The sequence below is a fragment of the Neodiprion pinetum genome, chromosome 5, assembly GCF_021155775.2.
Source record: "Neodiprion pinetum isolate iyNeoPine1 chromosome 5, iyNeoPine1.2, whole genome shotgun sequence".
Taxonomy (NCBI): Eukaryota; Metazoa; Arthropoda; class Insecta; order Hymenoptera; family Diprionidae; genus Neodiprion; species Neodiprion pinetum.
In genome coordinates, this window is record NC_060236.1 from 18,153,509 (window position 1) to 18,166,254 (window position 12,746).

Below are 12,746 nucleotides of genomic sequence, written 5' to 3' on the forward strand. Positions count from 1 at the left end.
AAATCGCTTGACACTCAAAGCTCGACGTAACATAACGTTGAAGAAATCGACGCAGAAAATAACACCTGTAATAAAGAACAATGAAAGAAAGATACATTAGCCCGTGGCAATTTTGACATGCAGCAGAACTCGTTCTCTTCAAGAAACATTCGAAGAATTCTTTGCACTGTTCAGGAAAAGCTCTAGGCCCACGGAACTTAGATTTGATTGTAATATTAAATCGCAATCGTAACTTTGATCGTCAGTTCAAAATTGGGGTCGAAAAGAAAGTGTTAAATTCGGTGAATTTTCGATAGAAATTAATTGTAAAACGGCAAAAACGTCTCGGAACCACATAGCAGCATGTCATCGTATCGTCGCAGAGTAAATCACCTCATATGTATGAGAATATCTTCATAAAAACAGTGTATACGAAGTGTCAAAACGATAATGTATGAACCGGGGTATTTTTGACGGTATGTTGTGCCACAAATGCATTTTGTAATGTGAGTTTTCAATTTTTGTACAACAGCTTACCGCCCGATGTTTTTGGGACATAATTTATCACATGAAAATCAGTCTTGTCCACTCATGATTAGATATATTATGTCAGAAGTAAAAGCGGTCGGGACTTGTCATTATCCATATTAGTTTGGAATTTGACCGAAGAATATATAAGGTATTCCAAGAGGATAACTTCGAGCCACGAGTCTAACAGCAATGGTCAATGTTCGAATCATGACAATACTTAAGAACAACTTCTATCGATATTTCTTTATTGGGATATAGTGGCTGTAAAATTAACAGAGAAACTTCACAACACAAAGGTTTCAGATAAGTATAAATACGGGTATTGTCAACACGGGTGACCTTATACTATTGATATTATCAAAAAGCGTCACGTTATAGTAAAACAGTGTAAATAATGAATAGGCTTATGAGTTTACAGCAGTATAGCTACTTACATCTATGATCAGATGTATTTTATTTCACTAATTCACTAGATACGTGGTATAAAAGACCTCGTGATGAAACTGCGTAGTTGCTAAATTGCTTTAGGACACAGTGGTAATTTACCTGAAATAAGACCTTTCAAAGTATGAAACTTGTCCCGGTACAACAGAGAATGTTGCGTGGCCAAAGTGTTCTGTACAATAACTTTATTCTTGACATCTTAAAGTTTGGCGGGAAAAAATGGTAGGTGATAAAAAGTTTTTTTTCTTAGTATTACAAGAAATAATGAGAGTCACGTAACGCGAAGGAGAAGAGAAAAAAATTAATTAGAATCCTATCAACGTTTACTGTTTCATGAATATCGAGTATTCTAACGAGATGAGATAACGTTTTAAGAATATCGGACGCAGTTCACGTTTTAAAAGGCATCGGAATTGGTCGGTTTGACTTTGACCCACAAGTTGAAAATATCAGAAGCTACTCCTGGACTGATTAAACGGGCTCCTTTGTTTATAGGTTTCATATGCATTGGATAAGCGCAGGAAACTGAAAAACGTGATAAAGTCTAATCGATAAAAATTTCGAGTACATGCTGCATTCTTGAACAAAAGTCGTTGCGTTAAAATGCGTTAGTTTAGTTTTCATCAGATTTTTCGATGTTTTCATGTCCAGAGAATTGTCTCTGATCATTTTGAGACAGACTCATCAATTTTTTGAGTAAAATCGAATGTGCTCTTTCCGCTGGCGTTATCCGAAAAACAATTCACGTAGATCTTACGTCCAACAAGAACTCAAAAACGTATGGACCGATTCAGATGATATTTAGACCATTGGTTTGCCTGCATCAGGATGAATGGAGTTCACATTACGATTCGGAAAATTAGGAGAAAAGAGGGAAAACCGTTTCAATAAATTTCCAGCAACGTTATTCGCGCCAATGTTAGTGAGTACGAATGAAACAGTATCCTCGCTGAGAACAAAATAAAAAAACACCAGAGTTCAAGTGTTTGAACTTTCTGATTTGAACTCCATTCTCCGATTTTAATCTAGTTCATATGCAGCGTAGTGCATCGAAAACTGAGAGACACGTATATTTTTGTATTTGCTAACAAACGATTTAGAAGGGTTAAAAGGACTCACAAAGATGGGCAATAGGATGAACCATAGAAACTAACCTATCGAATTTATGGTCTGAAAAGGATTTATTTACTGAGAAAACAAATTTTTTAATAACAAAAACAATTTATTTTGCAATTAGTGCAATTACATCGCCAGCAATATCCTAATTGTAACAAACTAAGTTTCATTAACAATTAAACAGCAGATTGATGTTTAAAAATGCAATAAAAAATGAATAAATGAGTTAACCCTTTCAGTCATAGTGGGACCGCTACGGTCCCACCTTTTAAAAAATCACCTCAGAGCTCTAATATTGAACCAAGGCGTCTGAAAATACGTATCTAGGGGTTTTTTGAATCGCTGAACACGGTCAGATTTTGAAAATTCAAAATTGTGGATCCGCTATAGTCGATCCAATTGGGCAATGTGACAACAAAAATTTTAATCACATAAAATCCTATTTTATCAGGAATATTCCTTCAAATATACATTAGAAATAAATATTTCAGTTAATTTGAGATGAAATTTGAGATAATTAAAATCCGTCGTTCCTTAACATTATCATTGATATATATATAAAAAAAAAAAATTGTCGATTTATTTTGAAACAGTCTAATATATATATATATATATTATATATGCGTGCGTGCGTGCGTCATAATAGGGGTATTGAAAAACAAAACAACTAGAAGAAAAATCACAAAAAAATTAAAAAAAAAAAAAAACAGAAAAAAACAAACACAAAACTGGAACTAGATGCTCTCCACGTCCTCGTCGTTAGTTCCGGGTAGCGGTAAGAGAAAGACACTAATATAGACAAAGAAAGATAAGATGGCATTTGCCATCTTGAATTTAGAAATTATAAAGTTATGACTTCAGATTCGTGATCAGCGATTCCAAAACCCCCCAAACTACTACATTCAGGCCAAAATATTGAGTAGAAAGATATATAAAACTTGACGTCCACCATATTGGATCCGCCATTTTGAATTTTGAAAATCTAATGTCAGATTCGTAATCAGCGACCCCGAAAACCCCTGAGTACAAAGTTTTAGAAGAATTAATAAGTATTTGGAATGTCACATCCGCCATATTGGATCCGCCATTTTGAATTTTGAAAATCTAATGCCCGATTCGTAAGCAGCGACCCCGAAAAACCCTGAGTACAAAGTTTTAGAAGAATTAACAAGTATTTGGAATTTCACGTCCGCCATATTGGATCCGCCATTTTGAATTTTGAAAATCTAATGCCAGATTCGTAATCAGCGACCCCGAAAACCCCTGAGTACAAAGTTTTAGAAGAATTAATAAGTATTTGGAATTTCAAGTTCGCCATATTGGATCCGCCATTTTGAATTTTGAAAATCTAATGCCCGATTCGTAATCAGCGACCCCGAAAACTCTCCAAAAACCCCCGAGTAGCAATTTTCATCCAAATCGGTGCAGATGAAAAATCCATGACTGAAAGTGTCAACACTCTACTTCTTTGACGAATCTAGTTTATAAACAACACCTTTCACACACCTTATTTCATTCTTTTCCCTAAAAGAATATACCTGGAAAATTTTTTTTTTTTTTTCTTGTTATGTAAATGGAAAGTTTCAAATGGCCAGCTGACACCTTTTAAAATTGAGCTAAAAATTTTTCCCAACGGGAGAATTTTTTTCTTAATAAATAGGTCCTTTTAAAACCATAAATTCGATAGATTCGTTTGTTTCGCGTACCCTGATGGCCACTCAACGTGATCTGTAAAAAAAAATGTTTAAATTAAAGAAGAAGAAAAAAAAAAAAAACAAAAAAGAAAGAAAACCTAAATCATCTAGCATAACGAGCAGGACAACGCACAACAACGCAATAAAGTTTTAAATATATCACTACAGGGGAAGAATCTCCATGAGTTAGTCACGCAGTCGGAGCGGGTTGCTGTTAATTGCACGCGAATGAATTCGCAATTGCAACGAGGCGACGACACAGGGGATGAGAGGCTGCGGTGGGTTTGCTCTCGCATCGGAGCAGCGCCGTCAATGGACATGGAGAGCAGATCCGCGATATGTTATTTGTTACGGGCGCGAGGAAAATCACGGAGTTAATGTCAACGACCGGAGTACCTATGCATCGTCGAGTCGACTCAAATGTGTCGGCGCCAATAGCGATGCGATGCGTCGCGTCGTTGCAGAGAGCCGCCTGTGCAGACGGCGCGAGCACAATGCAACGAGATCGGGCTTCGAGGACGCTTCGGTGAGTGATAATCGGTCAATGAAACTGCACAAGCGACGACGAGTCGGCGATCGGACAGGACGGGGGATCCACATCCGCGGATGGATCGGGTGGGAATTTTTTTTTTTGCAACAAACTAAAACGGCGAGAAATAGAGGAGAAATGGAAATATTGTTGCAGGGGGCTAGAAGTAATAGAACGGTTAGAAAATAGAAGAGACGCGATATCGAATTTTCAATAATGCGAAAATCTGTTTCGCAGAGTTTCAAGATGTAGAAACGGCGGAGTAGAGAAAAGCCAAAATGTACAATCGTCAGAATGGATGAGAATCTTACAAATCTTACTTTGGTTTTCTATACTTTGACCTTTATACATTTTTACTTTTTGATACTTCGACCTTTTACATTTTGAAATCACATGAAACGGATCTTCGCGTCTTCGAAAACTCGAGGTTTGTGACCCTTCTATATTGTGTGGACATTCTATTTTTCGGACCCCCCCCCTCATTTTTTGTAAGGTAGAGTTTCAAAACTAGATTAGTCGTGCAGTGAGAAGAGCGACCATAATACCGTATTGTTAAAAGAGTGAAAGTTCAAACGATGACCACATGGTAATAAGGATCAAAATATCCTATTTTCATAAACGTTAAAATCTGTTTCATAGTATTTCAAAATGTAAAAAAGGCTAAGTAAAAAATAGTACAAATGTAAAAAAGATCAAAGCATGGGCAACCAAAATATAGAATTGCGACAACGAATAAGAATATAAAAAGCCAAAACAGAATTTGCAGAATCCTGACGATTCTACATTTTGACTTATCTATAATCAACCTTTCTACATGTCGAAACTCTATGAAACAGATTCTCATATTTGTTAACATTCGACATTGTGACCCAACTCCTAAAAAAAAAAAATGAGAAGTTAGAAGCTGAAATGGGTGATTTTGTAATCTTGTTCAACCGGTTTCCCGTTATACACACGGAAAAAAAATGTAAAATTCCCCACATATACAAGTTGAACTAAATTTCTGCAAGCTCGAATCTTGAGCAGAACGTATCCAAATATAATATTTTCGAATAAAAAGAAATGTGCAGGACTGTGCCTTTCAGACCAGTCAAGTTATTGCTTTGTTTTCTCGCCGCGCGTTTTCAACAGCGAGAGATCGCGCGTGATGCATAAAAACTGCAAATACCTACCGTCGATATGCTCACAACGCGAGTGGAAGATACGAGCCGTCGTCTACCAATGAGCGGATGGATGCACAGCTCGTCTCGGTGTCGGTATGGTACGACTAAATGACACTAATGACATCAGAGATAGTCTAGTCAAATAAACAAGATAACGGGCGATAATGGATGCAATAGAGCAAAACCATACCTGCAGCTAATCGTAACTACGGAGGAAGCTCGGCCCTTGCGAAAATTACGCAGTACGATTGTTGGGATTATTGTTAGTTAGGTGGTGATTTTAACAAGTGTCGATAAATCCATTGTTTAGGTGAACGTGCTTGAATGCCTTTTTATTTGTTATTTAACGTCTTTGCTTTATCAAGAGCGTCGAACGACTGAGAGGACGCCCTCGTCCTCGGTGGAAAAACAGGTTGTTTTTGAAGGACCAGGGCCCTCTCACACATTTTAACTTATACAAACATATGAAAAAGAAATTACTCGTAGGGAGCGAAGAAATAATAAATAATAAATAACAAACAATAACATAACATAATATAATAGGAACTGATTCAGGATCAATTTGCATATTTCAACAACGATCTCATTCGATGCATTAACATTCCTTCATTGAGAAAAATATCGTCGTCATACGGTGTTTATCGGGGAAATTTTAGTAAAATGGTTATATGCTTCAAATATTTTTCGGAAACAAATGAAAATGTGGCACGAGTACAGTTTAATGTGGTTATGGTTGTCGATATTAGATTTTCTGATTATTGTTACGTTAAATCGATTTGTTTAGTTGACTAAATTTTCGTCAGCTAAATAAAGCCTTGACATCAATTTATTGTTGCACCGACATTAAATTATCGCAATAGTTACAAGAATATATGATGCGAGTGATCGTGATGAAAAAGAATAGTAAAACACACTATATTTTCCGATTACAATTACAAAACTCATTGTTATTTTGTACCGAAAACTACGATTTTCGGTTACGGTAAGGCATTGAGACAATTAAGGACTCTGTAGTAACCATAACTAAAAATTTCTCGCAGTGAAACTTGGCAGATTGAGCATCCGACTTTGCATGCGCGAGTTTTGGCGAATTTTCATGCAGGCTAGCCACCTCAAACTTCAGCCGTCAATCGAGATTTTTAAAGGTTACGTAGGTCATGCAAAATTTTTATGGTTAAGCAGATGTCAAATAATCACTGTAGTGATTCGGGAATGGTAGAAAAACTTTTACCGTCAACTGACTAATGACTGTTTACTGCCACCAGTTGTCACATACTTAAGAGTGTTTCCCAAGCAGTGTTGGGCAAAATTGTAATAAAAAATGAACAATTACAAATCACTAAGGATAATTTTTAATGACATTGAATTTCATTAAAATTATTTTCAGTAATAATAATTGAATCGGAGTTCAGTAAAATTACTTTTGATAATTGTATTTGACTCAGAGTCCATCGAAATTATTTCCAGTAATTGTAATTGAATTGGATTTCATTAAAATTACATTGAGTAATTTGAATTTAATCAAAGTTTATCAAAATTACTTTCAGTGATTGGAATTTAATCAGAAATCATTTCAATTATCCTCAGTGATTGTAATTAAATCAGACATTATTAAAATTCTTTTGAGTAATTGTAAACCACACGATGTGGTCCAATTGAATTTTTTTCTCCAACGTTATTCCTGTGAAATAATAACAAATAGACAAATAAATTTACTCCGTTTTTGGAGTATTCAAATGATGTGATCGGAACGAGTCTTTTACAGTCAATATGTGAATGGGCTATGGTTACCAAAGTTTTTTGGGTAGCTGATCAAGGATTTCACATTACTTTGAAAAATTAATTTGTTTAAATAATTTGCTTGACCAGTCAATGTGAATATGTAAGCTCCATGAAGTTCCCGATGTTTTCGGAATTTGAAATTATGTTGAGAATTCGACATTACGTTTCCAAAGGTAATTTGTTTAAATAAATTATGAAAAACAATTGAAATTTGAAAAAAAAACATAATCATTTCCATTAATTGTAATGGATAACAGAAAAATTACAATTGTTCCAAGTAATTGTAATTAGTAGCAAAAAAATTACAATTTTTTCAAGTAATTTTAATTGAGAACAAAAAAATTACAATTATTTCGAGTAATTGTAGTTGATAATCATAAAATTACAATTGTTTATACTAACTGTAATTGGTAAATCAAAATTTATAATTATTTCCCGCAATTGTAATTAGTTACTAAATATTACAGTTATTCACAGTAATTGTAATTTACGGGTAATGAAATGACGAAAGTAATTTCTGCTGCCCAATTCTGTTCCCAAGTAACAGCGGTACAAAATTTTCATTTTACTCAATATTTTTTGTGACTAAACTAATAGACGGAACAGGATGAACCAAACCCTATTCTAAAGCTGCGGGCGTTTGCTTTGAGACACAAAAACGATTTTCAAATTATCTCAAAAATTGACTCCTGTGCGTACGTTCAAGCGGAGCTCTGCAGAAAACGATTAGCAAAATGGTAACCACGTTCGCAGGCGGACGGAATATCTGAAAAACCACGACTTTTTAGAATCATCAATATATTCTCTAAACTTCTGTGGAACGGATTTTTGATAAACTGACATTTGCTTTAGCTGCAACTTTTTTCATCAGATTTCGTGTGTTTTTTTTTTCCAGTTTTTCGAGAACTATTTTATTAATTTCTCAAAAATAAAAACTCGAATCCGAAATCCATTCCATTGAAGCTTAGCGGACATGTTGACGATTCTAAAAAGTCTTAGTTTATGTATGTTGGATATTCCATCCACCTACAAACGTGGTTACCATTTTGCCAATCCTTTTCTGCAGAGTTCTACTTGAACGGACTTACGGGAGTACATTTTTAAGATGATTGAAATTTTTATGTTTTTTGCTTTCAAAGCGGAAATTTGTAGCTTTCGACTGACGATACCGAAGCTAGCGGCCAGAATTAGCACCCAAACGTTCTAACGTTCGTTCGAATAAGGCAGTAAGGTCCGAAAAACAAAATTTTTTCAATTACCTTGAACACCCAATGCTTTTACAGAATTCCGAGAATGGAACTGAACTGCATTTTTCTACTTCCCAAAAGTTAAACACGTTTGTCTGTCAACTCTGGCTGCTAGTTTCAGCTTCATTTTCGAATAAATTTTGTTTCGTTCTCTTCCATCCATTAGTCTAGCCACAATGAACCAATAATATGATCATGTCCAACTGCTCTTACCTGAGAAACCCCCTTACAACATATGTAATTTCAATTTGACACTTAACGCGGGGGAATTTGACATCTCATGCCCCATTTCGAGTGAGTTGGCTTCCCTGCCTCGAAGTCGAAAATATCATCGTCCCTTCGTTATACGGTCGATAACTTCAGTATATCCGTTTTGCATGCTACTCTTCGTGAATGATATACGGTGATGTGCAGGCCTTATTAAACACATAGAGAAATAAAAACGTGCAGTCAATTAGCGACTGACCTTTGAACCCCAGCGACGTATAAGAGCAATAACCCGCGTGAAATCAGAATAAAAGCAACGTAAGGAAAAAAGAAGGAAAGTAAAGAAGAACGAAAACAAGAGGCAATCGATCAAAAGGCCTGTATGGAGAAGAAGAGATCGGTCAACGAGCACATGCACCAACGGCACTGATCACGCATCGATGGAACGACTTGTGCAGTCCCGTTGACAATGAGCAAGCAATATGACACGGAGCAGAGCATGTCATCCACCATTGTCGGTGTTTCAGACTTCATGCACCAATTGAAGATTTATGTAACGAATCCATGTGGTCCATATGAATTCGTTCAAATCCGTTCGATTGTATCCATCGGTTGACACTCGTTGAACGATCCGGACAGACTCCATGAGAATGATTTTAAATGGAACTGGGAAAAACATCATCGAGATTTCAGTGTTCACTGTATCGGTCCGATGGTGCACGGGCAATCTATTCCACGATGTAAAATTATGAGGTAGAAAATATGTGTATGAGACGATTATAACGTTCGATAAGACGACAAGCGAGTCTGTCTTGAGTAACACTGGATGCCCCGGAGCGAGCGATGCTTCGCGGACAGTAAACGAACGAACTAACGATGTAATCTACCGTCATCAGCAATTACTCGACACAGTTGTCCGTCCGTCCGTTGCGAGCGATGTTTGACAAATTTACTCGATGTAGACACTGCTAGTGTATAGATGTACTCGGTCGAGGTCCAGGGTCAGGAAACTATGATCGCGGTTAACGTCGCAACGCAAATCAGCACAATATTGATATACTTTACGGAGCATACGTGATACACACAGTGGAGTCGGAATTGAGAAACTAACGATATCTAGATGTCGGTGGAAGATTGAACGAAGAGGAAAACTGATACCGAGTAACGTAAAACTCTGTGATCACTGCGCTAAAGCAGCTAGACACATTTTTACAACGTTCAATTTGGTAACGTTAACGTGACGAGACGTACGGAAGAGTCGCGACTTTTTAAGCTCACAATTAGATTGTGAGAGGTACAATCATAAATGAAGATTTCTAGTTTCGAGGACGAATGGGCCGTACCGTCTGAGTCAAAAGTCAGGAAAGAAGAAAAGAACGATTTAAAAAATCTCCAGCAGTATTATTATTTGTGGCAATGATGGCGAACCGTTTCTCAAAATTCTGACATGTTGTCACGTGTCTATTCAATTTACTCAGGTTCGTCTACATCGCACAGTAGCAGTGCTGTTTCTTAAAAATACTACTGCTGTAGATTTTTGATCAAAGGTTTAATTTTTCTCTCCACTCAACATTCGATTCGGACGGCACGGTCTTGATCTCACCGTTTGTACCGTTCATTATATTGTTAGTGCACTTCCAACAATCCTGAGGTCTGGTAACGGTAATGAGTCTCTTAAAAATTATTCAAAATTTCGTCGTGTCAATGTAACAACCTTGAAATTCAAGCTTTTCTACGTAACTATCCACCTTTCGCTCGGCAAAGAAAAAAAAAAACGCTGTTACACACTGGAACTGACTAACGCGACTGTGAGCCTGCAGGGTGATCGGAAAAAGTGAATTATGAACCCATTGACCGCGATATCCTTATTGACTTGTTGATAAAAGTAGCCCGTTCAATTTGTTGACGAAAAAATTTACCAGCATGCAGATAGCCGTCGAGTGAGTGTCCCACCGCGGATCGTCTGTGCTGCAAAAGTAGCATCCCTCCGGCACTGCAATGAGCAGCAGTAATCGCTCTGCCTGGCGATCGTTTGCCGCCTAAATCAGGTGCCATCCAAATCCCAGTGAGCAGTAGACGCTCCTCTTTTCCTCACTATTTTCCCTTGTTACACAGTTTTTTCAATCACGGCGTTTATTTCAGCTGTTTCACCGACGGTCACACGTGGTTGTAATCAACCGATCATCGCGACTCGCTTCCTCATCAGTGTCCCTCAGCGAATTGTCGAGCCGACGCGCCGACTCGTCATCATCCAAAGTACCCCGCACGTGTCATTAAAGCCATCGGACTTCCCTTTTCGGCACTCGGAGGAGAGATATTACAACCCACCACCACCACCACCAACAGCACCACCACCACCGCCGCCGCCACAATAGTTTATCCGGAAAATCAGAGGAGCGTTCAACGGCAAGACACAAGCACTCAACACTCTCGACTCCGAGAGGATAGAGAAGATTGGCAACGTCGTGTGACACTTATCTTTGGCAATTTACTCGACCACTCCACGTGCTCGACGTGTGTAATGATCGGTACCAGCACCTTGGTATAAAATATATCTTTAACCACTATCACCTTGGTCAACCACTACCTATCGGATGTGCTCGGCTATTACCAAACTGTTTTGCACACCCATTGTCACGCGTACAGTAGTTCAAGTTCACAACACAGGTTGGATCTGTAAATCACCCGCACCCCCATCTTTCGATGATGCGGCGTTACACAACCATCTTACCGACAAATGACCAATCACCATGAAACGCTTTCCAACTCGCAACGTCGTACATGACGATTGTGACGATTGTGACGATTATGAGGATGCACGAGTCGTGACGTCCGGTCTCACGTATAGTTGCACTCTGAACTTTGGTTCGACTGTGCATTCACACGATTGTCGGAGAGGAGAAGTCGTAGCACGCCAAAACAACACCGCGCACAGTTTCACGTTCACGTTCGAGTTAATACCTCGTACTAGTACGTACTACGACTGGACTGCCGCTTCGGCGATCGTGGATCGTAGACTGAATAGAAATACTTCCCCACTTCTAAACCTCATCCCCACCCCTCGATCCTCCGCAGTTGTCCGTCTCTCAGCAGCAGTGATTCTACCCCCCCCCCCCCCCCCCCCTCCCGCCGCATCGTTCCTCGCCAAGTTAGTCAAGACGCTAATTATTGCTCTTACACACGCACGCGTATCGCTGTATAATTTAACACATGCAATATGTATATTAATACACACACGCACGCAACAAGTCCACGCGTTATAATATGTCGTACACTTGGTATGTTATATACATATAATCTATTTGTATTCCTGCCTACAGCTCGGCGTTGTGTACATATAAATTGATGACGTGTGTAAAAAGAAAAGAGTGTGTATAAATGTGCGTTAGTGCATACATGTAAGTTTTTTTTTTTTTAAATATTTCAATTTTTTTTTTTTTTTCTCTCTGTAATATCTGCAGAAGAGTGATTCGTTCGATGGTTGTATTTTCATTTATTCTTCGTCATATGGTCTTGAAATTAATTTCAATTATCACGTGTGCATAATTTTTATACATATAAAGAGGGAAAAAAATGGTTATTCCACAATTTCCAGAATCGTCTCTCGAAAATTTATGAGGTTTTATTGAAGGGAAGCATTATACAACTCGTATTTTGCAATGTCGATCAACCTTCAAAAGGTGGGATTCTAAGGTTGGGAAATAGGGACTTTTTCATCAATGTATCGTTACTTTGACATTAATATGCTAACTTTCTATCAATCGTTGTTATTATTGATAATCTTGTTAACACGTTACGGCGAGAGATTTTCAGTCAAAATTATGTAGTGATATTGAATTTGAAATTAATATTCTAGAATGCGCTGAATAGTATAGTATACAGTCGTACATATCATGTATATTATAAAAGTAATCGGCTATATTTTCTATTTTACACTTATTGTTTGATTTTTTTTTTTTTTTTAAAGGTATGGTGTACCATACAGTCTCCAGTCGTAAAACGAAATTATGTGACATGTATTTCTATCAGTGTATGTACATTTATATGTGCGATT

General features: G+C 37.6%; 1 protein-coding gene across 3 annotated transcripts in view; it reads right to left on the reverse strand.

Moving 5' to 3' along the window:
- NFAT (NFAT nuclear factor) overlaps nt 1-12,746 on the reverse strand; it is a 68,738-nt gene that overhangs the window by 15,703 nt on the left and 40,289 nt on the right. For 2 of the 3 annotated variants that reach the window (XM_069136641.1, XM_046628896.2), the window contains exon 1: nt 10,612-11,716. The exons of the other annotated variant lie outside the window; for it this stretch is intronic. In XM_069136641.1, coding sequence (XP_068992742.1) covers nt 10,612-10,747 — 136 coding nt within the window. In that variant the 5' untranslated portion in view covers nt 10,748-11,716. Of the gene's footprint in view, nt 1-10,611; nt 11,717-12,746 lie in introns of those variants that run through there. 3 annotated transcript variants of the gene reach the window in all.